Source organism: Ochlerotatus camptorhynchus, unplaced genomic scaffold (genome assembly GCF_037179485.1).
Source record: "Ochlerotatus camptorhynchus isolate MF236.1 unplaced genomic scaffold, CSIRO-AGI_Acam_v1.1 ptg000140l, whole genome shotgun sequence".
NCBI classification, from domain to species: Eukaryota; Metazoa; Arthropoda; class Insecta; order Diptera; family Culicidae; genus Ochlerotatus; species Ochlerotatus camptorhynchus.
Genome location: NW_027040630.1, coordinates 2394221 through 2409235, shown reverse-complemented (window position 1 = coordinate 2409235; position 15015 = coordinate 2394221). Strand labels below are relative to the sequence as shown.

The window sequence follows — 15015 nt, the reverse complement described above, 5'->3', positions numbered from 1 at the left end:
CCATAAGAATAGCAATAGAACTTGTTAACAGTATAATATGTAAAAGGCTAAAAGACAATGAACAAAAGGTTTTGTTTCCCATAGTATTTTCCATATAAACCATTTGAAGTTTGTGCCAAGTCAGTTTCTTATCAAATGAGTTTAAACTTTCGGAGGCTAATCAGGACCCGATTTGAAACCGTTTGAATGCCGTGGAGGGAAATTTCAAATTTTGCATCAGTCTACTGTACATGCTCAATCCATTTACAGAACAAATTCACGTATTTTTTTTATAAACATTAGTAATCTGCATACATTTTCTTAACGCATTTTTTGCTATGATAGGTAGTAATTGTAAGAAAGATATATTTTGTTGCTACTAAACTTGAAAATCAGATATGTGAATTTTTTTTTTTTTTTATATTAATTTATTTGTACAGGCTCAATCGAATAAACTTTACAGAGCCGAGTTATCATTTGCATTATACATGAATAATGTCTTAAATCTAGAGTTAAAGGAATTGAACCGATTACTCGCGGTCGTCTCGAGGTTAGTGGAGATTTACAATTTTTTGGATGGGGAAAGGGAGAAGGAGGTTTGAAATATGATTTATTATACAAATATTTAATTAATCCTAAAACATGAACTTATTTCTATTCATCTTGAAAACAAACATTAAAAAAAAACTACACGCACAATACACAAACTAAACACAAGGTTAATCAAACTTACAATCTAAGGTTAGTATTCTTAAAGTAAACATATATGAGTTTCATAAACTCCAGATCACGTCTAGCCAAAATATCCCGAACTGGAACATTAGGTTGTCTACCTCGAGCCCGAAGGGAATCGCACAGCTCAGATCTGACTCCACGATGCTCAGCACAAGACCAAAGGATGTGATCGGCGTCTTGGTAACCTTGTCCACATTCACAGAGATTGCTGTCTCCCAGCCCAACACGAAACAAGTGAGCGTTTAACGAATAGTGATTGGACATGAGGCGAGACATCAGACGAATGAAGTCTCGACCCACATCCAACCCCTTGAACCAAGGACTCTTCGACACCTTAGGGATGATCGAGAATAGCCATCGTCCCAAACTTCCTTCACTCCATTTATTTTGCCAGCTGGCGAGCGACTGTTGACGATAAATGAAGAAAAATTCATTGTAGACGATTTGTCGATCGTAAATATCGCCTTGCATAGCGCCCACCTTAGCAAGTGAGTCCGCCTTCTCATTGCCCGGAATCGAGCAATGAGATGGGACCCATGCAAAGGTGATGACAAAAGATCTTAAAGATAAAGCACTCAGAAGCTCTCGTATTTTCATGAGAAAATACGAGGAGTGCTTTACCGGCCTCATGGAGCGAATAGCCTCGACAGAACTGAGACTATCCGTAAAAATAAAATAGTGATCTGGTGCAAGTGAGGCGATCGTTTCTAGCGTATAGTGTATTGCCGCCAGTTCAGCAACATATACGGAACAAGGAGCTTGAAGCATTCGAGAGGCGCTATGAAATTCGTTAAACATACCAAAACCAGCGGACGACTCTATTAGTGATCCATCTGTGAAGAACGATCTTGCGGAATCAACTTGGCCAAACTTTGCAGCGTAAATTGACGGAACAATCATGGAACGATGATGTTCTGGGATTCCACGAATCTCCCGCGTCATAGATAAATCAAAACTAACTGAATTGCCGAAGTCGGAGAAGCATACACGATGGGGATTATGCTGTGAAGGGCTGACATCCTGAGTTATGTACACGTAGTACAATGACATACAACGAGTTTGAGGGTTTAGCTCAAGAAGCTTCTCAAAGTTTTCGATTACCAGTGGGTTCATAACTTCACAACGGGTGAGGAGCCTGAGGAACAATTCCGAAAACCGATCCGATAGTGGCAACATGCCCGCCAACACTTCGAGACTCATCGTATGAGTCGAGTGCATGCATCCTAACGCGATACGAAGACAACGATACTGGATACGTTCCAGTTTGATGATGTGAGTTGCGCCGACTGGAAGCAAAAACTACCGTACTCTAAAACCGATAAAATCGTTGTCCGGTAGAAGATCTTGCGGATGAGCTCCCCACCACGTTCCGGTAATTGTTCGGAGAAAATTGATCCTTTGTTGGCATTTTCGTCTCAGATACTCAATGTGGGATCTCCAGGTGCATTTGGAATCGAACCAGACCCCAAGATATTTGAAAGACATGGAATGAGTGATCGGCTTACCCAAAAGTTGAAGCTTCGGTTGTGCTGGGCTATGCTTCCTAGAAAAAACGACCAACTCAGTTTTCTCCGTGGAGAATTCGATACCTAGCTGAATAGCCCAAGTAGACAAATTGTCCAAGGTATCCTGTAAGGGTCCTTGCAGGTTGACCCCTGTGGGCCCTGTCATAGACACTACGCCATCATCTGCAAGTTGTCTCAACGTGCAGTTGTCACTTAGACAATTGTCAATTTCTCTGACATAGAAATTGTACAAAAGGGGGCTTAAACATGAGCCCTGGGGGAGACCCATGTAACTAAATCGAGAAGCTGTAGAGTTTCCATGAGAAAAGCTCATATGTTTCTCTGACAGCAAATTGTACAAAAAGTTATTAATTAATGGGGAAAGGCCACAAGCGTGGAGTTTGTCTGAAAGGACTTCAACCGATACTGAATCAAAAGCCCCCTTAATATCCAAGAACACAGAAGCCATTTGCTCTTTTTTAGCAAAAGCCAACTGGATTTCTGTGGAAAGCAACGCGAGACAGTCGTTCGTTCCCTTACCCCTACGGAAACCAAATTGAGTATCTGAGAGTAGGTGGTTCGTCTCAACCCATTTGTCGAGGCGAAAAAGGATCATTTTCTCCAACAATTTTCGAATGCACGATAACATCGCGATGGGACGATACGAGTTATGATCTGACGCGGGTTTTCCAGGCTTTTTAATGGCTATAACTCTCACTCGCCTCCAATCATCTGGAACAATATTGAACTCCAGGAACTGACAAAACAAGTTCAACATGCGCCTCTTAGCGACGTCTGGGAGGTTCTTCAACAAGTCGAACTTGATCCTATCAGCCCCCGGAGCCGAATTGCGACACGAAAGGAGCGCGAGTGAGAGCTCCAGCATTGAAAAAGGCTGGCTGATCTCGTCTACCGAATTCGTCGTTTCGCGAGGAATCATCTGTGCCGGCACGGAATCAGGACATACTTTTCGCGCGAACTTGAGAATCCACCGATCCGAGTACTCCTCGCTCTCGTTGTTTGAAGACCGGTTACGCATCCTTCGCGCCGTGTTCCAAAGCGTATTCATCGACGTTTCGCGCGATAAACCATCCACGAATTGCCGCCAGTATCCGCGTTTCTTGGCTTTGATGAGGCTCTTGAGTTCGTGTTCAAGAGTCGAGTACGCTTCGAAATACTCGGGTGTTCCGCGTTTCCGGAAAAGCTTAAACGCGTCGGACTTTTTACGATAAACCTCAGTGCATTGCTGGTCCCACCAAGGGGTAGGAGGTTTCATACGAAAAGACGTTCCTGGAACCGGCCGAGTTTGAGCTCGAAGCGCGAGGTCCAAGATCAGATTGGAGAGGAAGTTATATTCCTCCAACGGTGGAAGCTCTTCTACCGACGACACGGCTTCATCTATCACGGTCTTGAACGTTGTCCAATCGATATTACGGGTGAGGTCGTACGCGACGTTAACGGATTCCGACGAATTGAACCCACTGGCAATCGAAATGCCGATCGGCAAGTGATCACTACCGTGGGGATCCTGGATCACATTCCACGTGCAATCCAACGATAATGAATTAGAGCAAAGTGTGAGGTCTAATCTACTTCCATTTGAGGATGGACCAGCCAGACGTGTTACTTCTCCATTGTTAAGAATCGTCATATTGAAGTTATCACAGAGGTCATATATCAAAGTAGAACGGTTGTCATCATACAGTTCCCCCCAGCCTGTACCATGGGAATTCAAATCTCCCATAATCAACCGTGGAGCAGGAAGTACTGAACAGATATCTGAAAGTTGTTTTTGACTAATCGAAACTCGGGGAGGAATATACACAGAAGCAATACAAAGGCTCTTGCCTTTAATAATAGCCTGACATGCGACAACTTCAATACCTGGCAATTGTGGAAGATTCACTCTATAGAAGGAATGGCACTTTTTGATCCCCAAAAGTACTCCTCCTCCACGCGAATCTTCACGATCCAGTCGAATAATGTTAAAATCATGAAAAGGAAGATCGATATCTGAAGAGAGCCAAGTTTCACACAGAGCAAATGCATCACAATCATTATTGTGAACCAAAAACTTAAACGATTCTATCTTAGGAATAAGACTTCGACAATTCCACTGTAGAACAGTGATCAAATCCCCGACCTCGTTTGGAAAATTATCCATCGAAGGAGATGATTGCTGCAAGGAGGGGCCACTTCAATGTCAACTGCTTCAAGAGGGTTTTCACAGTAGGAAGCATTGCCAGAACAATGCTTTTCAGAGGATCAGAAATATCGAGGTAATTGAGGATACTGTCCACAATGTTATCAAATGAGAACAACCCAGATGAAGAAGGGGCTTGTGTTCTGAAAATTGGGGCTTCGGGGGTTTTGGATGTCCCCGGGAGAGGTGGAAAATCCTGGGTATAATCAGTTCTGCGGAATCCAGGAGGAGTAGAAGTCTCCTTTTTTCCACCACTCCTTGATTTGGGCAAGCTGATTTGGGGTTCTTGATCTGCAACTTTCCGCGAACGGATGCGTTTTCGTTTCCGGGCAGAACCTTCCGGAAAACTGAAAGAAACTCCCTCCTCAGCCAAGTCAGAGCCAGACTCGTCATCTGACAAAAGAGCGAAGGGATTTGTTTCGTTGGTCGATGGCTTGGCTGTCTTAAGCATTTCTGCAAAAGACCGCCTGGAACGTTCTTTAAGAGAGCGCTCTAGTTTTTCCCCGCGTTGTTTGTACACCGGACACGACGAGAGACCATGAGGAGGAGATCCTTTGCAGTACACGCATTTTGGTGCCGTGACTGTACAGGCGCCATCCTCGTGCTTCTCCCCGCATTTGGAACAGCGTGCCTTGCTGCCACAGTGAGAGGCCGTATGTCCCAACTGTTTGCAGTTTTGGCAGATCATGACCCGAGGAACAAACAAGCGCACAGGTAGCCGAAGTTTTCCCAACTCGATGTACTGAGGAAGGGCTGAACCAGAAAAGGTCACGCGAAACGAGTCTGTGGGGGTAAAACTCTTTTTACCCTCGCTGACAGATACTGAGCCCAGTTTTTGGACATTCAGTATCTTCACCGGGGGGAGCAAGGAGTTCTTGAAACGGCCAACCGCCTGCTTCTCCAAGATCTCGGGGGTCAGACTCGCTTCGGTGACCACACCTTCGATCTCCACATCACGAGCTGGTATGTAAACCCTGTACTCAATCGTAAAGAGCTGGGAGGCAGCAATCTCGTTAGCCTGCTTCAGGTTAGAAACGACAACACGAAGTTTATTATGCCTAACCTTCGTGATTTCGGTCACGGCCGAGTATCGCTTCGTCAGATCAGTGGAAATTTGCATCAAGTTCAAAGGTTTGTTTTTGGGCTGAAAGTAGACAACCCATGGCCCAGTCGAGTCATCTGGATAGGCTCGCGATCGGTGGCTTTTCTGAGACGAACCATGAATGATAGGACGTTTTCGTCTTTTCTTGCCATCGAGTGGCAAACTGGTGTCATCTTCCGACAAAATGTCCATATCATCTTCTGACGAGACGTCCATTTTGCCGTACTAGTGGGAGTGGTAAACGCTCTACCACTGAAACGATGCTTAAACCCACACAGACACAATAAACAGAAAAAAACTACAAACACAGAAACACAAAATTAAATTTAACTGATGGGCGAGAGAAAGAAACAGGAAAAAAAACTTATCTGCTATACTACTACCACCGAGTGATTACACAGCAGCAGCGGAGCGACGCGCAGCGTGGGTGACCTTCGATGCGCGTGTGCGGGCGATCTTTGTAGTGGTGTGCTTGTATTAGGCTCGGCACTCAGCTGGACACACGATGATGGATGACCGGTATAAATGCGGAGGCAGATGCTGACACTCGATGACGATGATCTGTGTGCAGGTATGCGTGATCACGCACCGATGGCAAAATGGTTGGCGAATTGGCAATCGCAAAAACAATTTTCCTTCTGATGATGCCGAAAACACACTTTCTTCTCAGAAAAAAACTCACTTTCAGATAATTGTTTAGCCGGGTACTATGCCAGTAATCACTAAGCGAGAAAAAACTGATAATTTAAACCAACCGAATACCGAGAAAACTTCCGAAATACCGGAGCGCGAAACAAGTCGACTGTACTTCTTGCTAGTTCGCAGTGGGATGAGATAGATATGTGAATGTTGCATAACAAAAAAATAGAAAAACCTATTCTTGTTTTGTTTCTTCCTACACTAACATCATTAGTAGCTTTATAGGGTAAAGTGGAGCTAGTTGATCTGTTTTGAGAATAAAGCTAATAATATAAAAATTATTAAATATTTGCCTTTCTATTATGAATCTATGAAAAAAGTTGAGAAAGGACAAAAGGGTGAAATCTCAAAACTTTTTTTTTTAAGAATGAGTTTAAAGAAGAGTAAATTGTATTGATATTTTATCCGCACAGCTCACGTATAAAAGAAGGAAAATTTTCAGAAAAAAATGAGATTCTAATATCTCATCCAACATTACAGTAAAAGGGAAATAGTATTTTCTTTTGAGAATTTGTTTGAACTCATAACAAATAAGTTTCATAATATTTACATCAGCTTTTGGCCTTTGAACCCTTTGTCCTTTCGACATTTTCAACCCTTTCGTTTGTTGTCCCTTTTGACCTTTGTCTTCCAACATTTTGTCTTTCGGCCTTTTGTCATTTCGACCTTCTGTCTTTCGGCCTTTTGGCCAGATCGGTCAAACTGAACCTACACAAAAATCGGTGAAGTAAGTTGGGAGTGACAAGCTGACAAATAGACAACATCAACCTGATTTCGATAGATGTTGTTCATTTGTCAACTTGTCACTCCTAACTTAGTTTACCCATTTTGGGTAGGTCCAGTTTTGACTGATCTTGGTGGATTTGTGTACTATTTTACTCTAAAAACATGTGATGGATTTCTTTAATGGACGTGAAAACGTAAGAATAAAGCGAACAATACAATAGCGCCTTGAAGCGAAAATTGATTATTTGAGAGAATTTATAATTTTTAGTTCGCCATTGAAAGGTAAAACCACAGGTAAAACGTGTTCGATGCAAAACCCGAGGGGGAGTTTTTACATTCGAAACATGATTAACGGAACTTTTCTACCTCGCGTGTTGAAAATTAATCTGCAGCAATCACTTAAATACATTTTAAACTTCATGCGTTACAACCCCTTTGATTAGTTTAGTTTAGAAGTATATATATTAGGGAGCGACCCCGGCGTAGTGGTTAGCATCCATACCTCTCACGCCAAAGTCACGAGTTCAAATCTCACCCCCAGACAAGTCACAAATGACACAAGAGTGTTAAAGTAATTATAATAAAAAAATAGAAGTATATTCTAAATATGATTTACATCAATTAATTTACAAACTAATGTTTTTCAAATTTAATTTTTTTCAAACAAGTACTAGAGCCAATTCTTTAGTAATATGTTTAACGTAAATTATTGCAATATTTTATTTGCCTTTGACCGATCATCAGTTTTTTTTAACTTTGATAATACTAAATGAATGTAGAAAAACATGCGTGAATCTTTTAGTTCACGAAATATGAAATTTTGATTGAGTATAACATTCAGAATCATAATAAGCAATAAGAAGACAATATTGAATACACTTAATAAGTCATTGTTTGAGTGCCTTTTCAATCAGGAAAACTCAACTCAAAGTTAATACCCAAAGCTACAAAATGAAACCAATGTTTCCAATTCGGAAATAGTGTATTGAGTAAATTTAATTATTATATTCTATTATCAAAGTTACCGCATTATCAAAGATACCTCGTTTTACGGTGCCCAAGAAAATGCGAAGTGGTAAAACAAATTGTATGAAAGAGAAAAATACTTCTTAGACAAATAATCATACATACAATCCTGGATTATTTCCCATTAATCAAACATCGTTACGTACGAGCTTCTCTCCACATTCAACAAGATGATATTTGTACTGATTGATATTCCTTCCCAATATTTATATGTATAATTTTCGAGATGTCGTTAGTGATCAGCAAGTCCCGTCGAATAACTAACCCCGCTCTTCCCTATCTATATACACAATAACAAGAGTACTTTATGTAGGAGGCATTTTACAGCTATCGCAAATATTTCTATGACGTTATTTATTATGATACGTACCGAAAGACACTAATTCTCAAACAGGTTCTGATTCTTACAAGTCCAGTTAAACTACGGTCGTCTGCTGAGATTGCTGTTACCTGCTTGATGCAATCACTGGTTCTGTCTCTCTACTGCATGTCGGAATAATGAACATATTCTAATAATTTTATTGTGTCTGCTCTTTTTCAGGTTCGAGATCTGGTGGAAAAGTGCACCTGCCCGTCTCAGTTCCCCATGGTACGAGTATCAGAGGGAAAATATCGTATTGGAGATACCAAAGTGTTAATTTTTGTGCGGGTAAGTTAAAAGTGTATAGTAAAACTTAGGAGTTATGTAGGGGAAGGAGGGGCATAGTGAACAGGTGGGGCATAGTGAACTTTCCGCACTTAGGGTCTGGATCTCCAGCTGCATGAAACAAATCAATTGGTAGTAGGATCAATATTATTATGCCAACCAATTTGTTCCAAACGGCCGGAAGTCCAAGCTGGTGCACGGGATGCTCACTATGCCCCACCTGTTCACTATGTCCCTCTTATCCTACATTTTGTATACATTTTGACAAATTTTTCAGTGTGGTGCAAAAGGGCAAATTTCAGGTACAAACTAAAAAAGTGCACAAAAATGATGTTTAATCAATTTGGTGACACCGGAAGTGTTTTTATTTAGGTTAAGGCGCATCTAATCAAGGACTCGTCCATAAATTTAATTTCCTAGATCGCTACGTTGCTTAAAAATCTAACTTTTTTGCTTGACAGCTTAAAATGTTTTACAAAGTTGAAGAAAGCATCATTTCCATAAAATTTGCGAATTTGTCGCTTCCAGTGAGATATGGTGGTTTTTTTATGAAAGCCCCATAAAATCAATTTGAGGCTGACATTTTGTTTAATTGATTTTTTCACGGCTTTCGAAAAAAAACATTCTTCTTCAAAAACACACAAATTTCTAGAAGACAACAACACACACACCAAGATTATTTCACAGATTTCTGAGAAATTTGACCAAAATCTCAACAGCTGAACGTTCAGTAAACAGTTCGGTGAATTTTAACAGTTTTCCTGTAATTTATTGCAGAATATCAGTGCAATTTTCAGATGATTTTAAATCTTAAGATTAGAGCTTTAGAAATTGCGAATAGTACCAAGAAAAAGGGCTCTACAAACAAACACCTGTTTCGAAGGCGACGACAATGTCTGACATTTTCGCTGAATTTAAACAAAATACTATTGGCTTATGAATTGGGCCTTCCTTAGCTCAGTCAGTAAAGGCGCAGCTACAAAGCAAGACCATGCTGGAGGTGGCTGGGTTCGATTCCCGGTCCGGTCTAGGAATTTTTCGGGTTGGAAAATTTCTCGACTTCCCTGGGCATAGAATATGATTGTACTTGCCACACAATTATACCAATGCAAAAATGGCACAGGCATCGAAAGCTCTCAATTAATAACTGTGGAAGTGCATCTAGAACACTAAGTTGAGAGCACGCAATAAGCTAAAAAATGCGATAAGCATTAAGCTTGAAATGCGAAGAAAGAAGAAGAAAGTTATGAATAGAATTGTGGTGTAATCAATCGTTTGAAAATATTTGAATCTTTGATCTCCTTCTTCTTCTTCTTCTTCTTCTTCTTCTTCTTCTTCTTCTTCTTCTTCTTTTTCGTATTTTTCTTCTTCTTCTTCTTCTTCTTCGTATTTTCTCTTTCTTCTTCTCCTCATTCAAAAATCCCAAAGACTTTTTTTTGTTTATATTAATTTATTTGTACAGGCTCAATCGAATAAACTTTACAGAGCCGAGTTATCATTTTCATTATACATGATTAATGTCTTAAATCTAGAGTTAAAGGAATTGAACCGATTACTCGCGGTCGTCTCGAGGTTAGTGGAGATTTACAATTTTTTGGATGGGGAAAGGGAGAAGGAGGTTTGAAATATGATTTATTATACAAATATTTAATTAATCCTAAAACATGAACTTATTTCTATTCATCTTGAAAACAAACATTAAAAAAAAAACTACACGCACAATACACAAACTAAACACAAGGTTAATCAAACTTACAATCTAAGGTTAGTATTCTTAAAGTAAACATATATGAGTTTCATAAACTCCAGATCACGTCTAGCCAAAATATCCCGAACTGGAACATTAGGTTGTCTACCTCGAGCCCGAAGGGAATCGCACAGCTCAGATCTGACTCCACGATGCTCAGCACAAGACCAAAGGATGTGATCGGCGTCTTGGTAACCTTGTCCACATTCACAGAGATTGCTGTCTCCCAGCCCAACACGAAACAAGTGAGCGTTTAACGAATAGTGATTGGACATGAGGCGAGACATCAGACGAATGAAGTCTCGACCCACATCCAACCCCTTGAACCAAGGACTCTTCGACACCTTAGGGATGATCGAGAATAGCCGTCGTCCCAAACTTCCTTCACTCCATTTATTTTGCCAGCTGGTGAGCGACTGTTGACGATAAATGAAGAAAAATTCATTGTAGGCGATTTGTCGATCGTAAATATCGCCTTGCATAGCGCCCACCTTAGCAAGTGAGTCAGCCATCTCATTGCCCGGAATCGAGCAATGAGATGGGACCCATGCAAAGGTGATGACAAAAGATCTTAAAGATAAAGCACTTAAAAGCTCTCGTATTTTCATGAGAAAATACGAGGAGTGCTTTACCGGCCTCATAGAGCGAATAGCCTCGACAGAACTGAGACTATCCGTAAAAATAAAATAGTGATCTGGTGCAAGTGAGGCGATCGTTTCTAGTGTATAATATATTGCCGCCAGTTCAGCAACATATACGGAACAAGGAGCTTGAAGCATTCGAGAGGCGCTATGAAATTCGTTAAAAATACCAAAACCAGCGGACGACTCTATTAGTGATCCATCTGTGAAGAACGATCTTGCGGAATCAACTTGGCTAAACTTTGCAGCGTAAATTGACGGAACAATCATGGAACGATGATGTTCTGGGATTCCACGAATCTCCCGCGTCATAGAAAAATCGAAACTAACTGAATTGCCGAAGTCGGAGAAGCATACACGATGGGGATTATGCTGTGAAGGGCTGACATCCTCAGTTATGTACACGTAGTACAATGACATAAAACGAGTTTGAGGGTTTAGCTCAAGAAGCTTCTCAAAGTTTTCGATTACCAGTGGGTTCATAACTTCACAACGGGTGAGGAGCCTGAGGGACAATTCCGAAAACCGATCCGATAGTGGCAACATGCCCGCCAACACTTCGAGACTCATCGTATGAGTCGAGTGCATGCATCCTAACGCGATACGAAGACAACGATACTGGATACGTTCCAGTTTGATGACGTGAGTTTTAGCCGCCGACTGGAAGCAAAAACTACCGTACTCTAAAACCGATAAAATCGTTGTCCGGTACAACGTTAGAAGATCTTGCGGATGAGCTCCCCACCACGTTCCGGTAATTGTTCGGAGAAAATTGATCCTTTGTTGGCATTTTCGTCTCAGATACTCAAGCTCCCCCCCCCCCCCCCCATCCCAAAGACTTGGTAGCCATCATTATGAAGTAATGAAATTGGGTTGTTAGCAGAATGTTTAACTAAAACAGCAAAAAAGGTTATCTTCCATTTAATTCCGCTTAATAAAGGTATTAAGTTTCAATACCACTACGAAACATGTCGAATGCAAAATCAATCTTAATTGAATGTATGAAGCTCTTGAAGAGATTCTGTTCTTTCCAAATCGGCGTTGACGGCACTGTCAAGCCACCATCTTTTCATGAAGCAAATTACGACAGCATAAGGCACAGATTAGGTAGTGTAAATTGGCAAATAATTTTGAGGAATGAAGAAAATGTCAAAAATGCTGTTTACATCTTCTCTAAAATATTATTTGAAGGAATACTTGTTGAAGTATCATTAAAGAGAAGAAGGCGTCAGGACAACTCAAAGAATCCAGTTTGGTTCAATAGACAAATCAAAACTTTAATAAACCGAAAACAGAAAGCACATAACATTTATAAAAGGTATAACAACAATGGTAATTTGGATAACTATTTGAAAATTTGCATAACATCTCTGATCACGCCTTCCTTCGGATGGGAAGTAAAGCCGTTGGTCCCCGGTTCATGAGTTGATGGGTCGATAGGTAGGGTCCAGGTGTGGGAGCTGCCTTCCTGGCACGTCGGTAGCATTGGTGTTCAGCACGGAAAACAAGATCGACGGAAAAAACAAACCAAAGGAAAAAAAAATTGCATTTGAAGAGTACAATGCAAGAACAGAACTTGAAATCAAATCTTGTCAAAAATTGTCTTTAACTAAGTTAAATTACTAAATTAAAATCATACAACTTTCTATCAAGAATGAATTTTGACGAAAAGGAAGGTGATAACTCGGAAAAAAAATTGCAACGCCACTTTTTCTGATAAAGATCGCGATCGGGAATATTTTTCAAAATTCCCAGAATTTACAAGAGACTTTAGTATCAATCAAATCAAAATGGAGGACATTATGGTTGCTTTAAGAAATTTTGATTCTTTACATGTGTCATTTAACAGCATTTTCATTTTCTTAATGACAAACCGTGTTGCTTTGGTCTAGATTGTACCGGGAATCTAACCCGGGAATCTCCGGCTTGGTAATACCGTGCCTTAATTTAATAGGTTATCTGAGACCCCTGATGACCCTTTTTTGATACTTCCACTATTTCTCATAGCGATGCATTCTCTAGTATAAAAAAGGCTGATCGATTTGTTGAGACTGTCGCTTCAGCGCCTAATTATGTGTAGCTAACATTTTTTGTATGATCAGCACTTTAATGCAAGTGATCTTGGCTGATAAATTCACTCCGAAGCACTCTGGACCTCTCTGAAGCATATATTTTGTGAACTGGACCCTCTCTTGAACACTATTGAATCTATCTAAAGTTCGTTGTACCTCTTCGAAGTACTACAAAATTCACAGCTTCTTCTTTTCATTAGCTCTCTGGTGCTCTAAGAAGTTCTCTGAGAAGTTCAGGTATTTTCAGAGGATTTTAGTGAACTCCAGAGAAGTCTTGGGAATTTTAGATAATTTTCCTGCGCTTCAAAGGGACTGTTCATACACTACGTAGACAGTAGGGTGGTTGAAAATATCGTTTTTGCTCCACCAAGCTCAATCGATTTCAAATCAGATCTTGATAATTTCAGGGATGTTACAACAGGCGCGGATTTCGCGAATCGGATTTCACGGATCTCGCGATTTTCGCAGAATAGTCGCGGATTTGAACTTTCAGTCGCGAAAATCACGGAAAAATTAAATGAAGATCGCGAAGAGACTGATATGCTGTCACTAAAATTGTAGAATTCATTGTTACCTTTCCGTCCCGGATTATTTTGCTGTCATCAATTTTGTTGTTCATTAGGCTCTCAATTTTTACCAGTTCAAACCAAACATCCTGCAAATAATCGAGAAATGATCTCAATTCCATAAGTCACACCGGATTTACACAGAAATTCTCTGAGGTCTGTCCAATGTGAAACATTTTCCTTTTTTTCCAATACGAACATAGCATTTTTCGTTGTCAAATCATAAACGAATCGTATATATGTGAGCAATTGCCATGTATACCGGATATTCTAGGTTCTCCAAATCGTCCGTGAGTTCAGTTGATCTGTTCTACTATATCAACTAAGACTGCAATAATGTCTGTAGTATCGAAATATGTCCAAACAGATTCAAAATGTGTATGTGAATTGTACCCGACCTATTGCTACGTATACAATATGTTATAGGTTCTGAAATCATTATGGAGATCAGATTATTTTTCTACTAGTTCTACTAGTTTCAAGACTAATTTAATATCGGTAGTATCGAAATATGCCCAAACAAATTTGCAGTGTCTATGTGGATCATGTCAACCTATTTCCATGTATGCCAAATGTTCTAGGATTTCCAAATCGATATTTCGATACTACAGATATTATCCTAGTCTTTGTTGATCTAGTAAAACAAATCAGCTGAACTGCAGGACTATTTGGAGAACTAAGATCATCTGGTATACGTGGAAATAATTATAGACATAGAATAATAGAATATAGACACTATGAATCTGTTTGGACATATTTCGATACTACAGACTTTATCCCAGTCATGGTTAATCTAGCAGAATAAATCATCTGAGCTCCAGAACGATTTCTTCTTCTTCTTATTCACATTTCAAGTTTATTGCTTAGTGCATATTAGCTTATTGCGTGCTCTCAACTTAGTGTTCTAAATGCACTTCCACAGTTATTAATTGAGAGCTTTCGATGCCAATACCAATGCATGAATTCGTATATTGTGTGGCAAGCACAATGATACGGTTGATCAAATTATCTGATCCAAATTATCCAGGACGATTTGAAGAACCTTGAACATCTGGATTACTCGGAAATAGATCATGCATGATCCACATAGACACTTTGAATCTGATTGGACATTTTTCGATACTACAGACATTATTGCAGTCTTAGTTGATCTAGTAGAACAAATCATCTGATGTCCTGAACGATTTGGAAAACATATAATTTCCGGTATACCTACATAGTAATCACATATATACGATTCGGTTATGATTTGACAACGAAAAATGATAGGTTCATATTAGAAATAAAAAAAAAATATCATGAAAATGTCTCACCATTGGACAGACCCCAAGGAATATCCGTGTAAATACACAACCGATGAGACAACGA

The 15015-nt window shown here is 40.0% G+C and overlaps 1 protein-coding gene across 2 annotated transcripts in view; it reads left to right on the top strand.

Moving 5' to 3' along the window:
- Nucleotides 1-15015, top strand: part of pigs (pickled eggs) — a 56073-nt gene that overhangs the window by 23876 nt on the left and 17182 nt on the right. For both annotated transcript variants that reach the window (XR_010517587.1, XM_065221205.1), the window contains exon 4: nt 8517-8624. Coding sequence is in view for 1 of the 2 variants with exons in the window: in XM_065221205.1 (XP_065077277.1) it covers nt 8517-8624 (108 nt within the window). In the remaining variant the exon portion in view is untranslated. The remainder of the gene's footprint in view (nt 1-8516; nt 8625-15015) is intronic.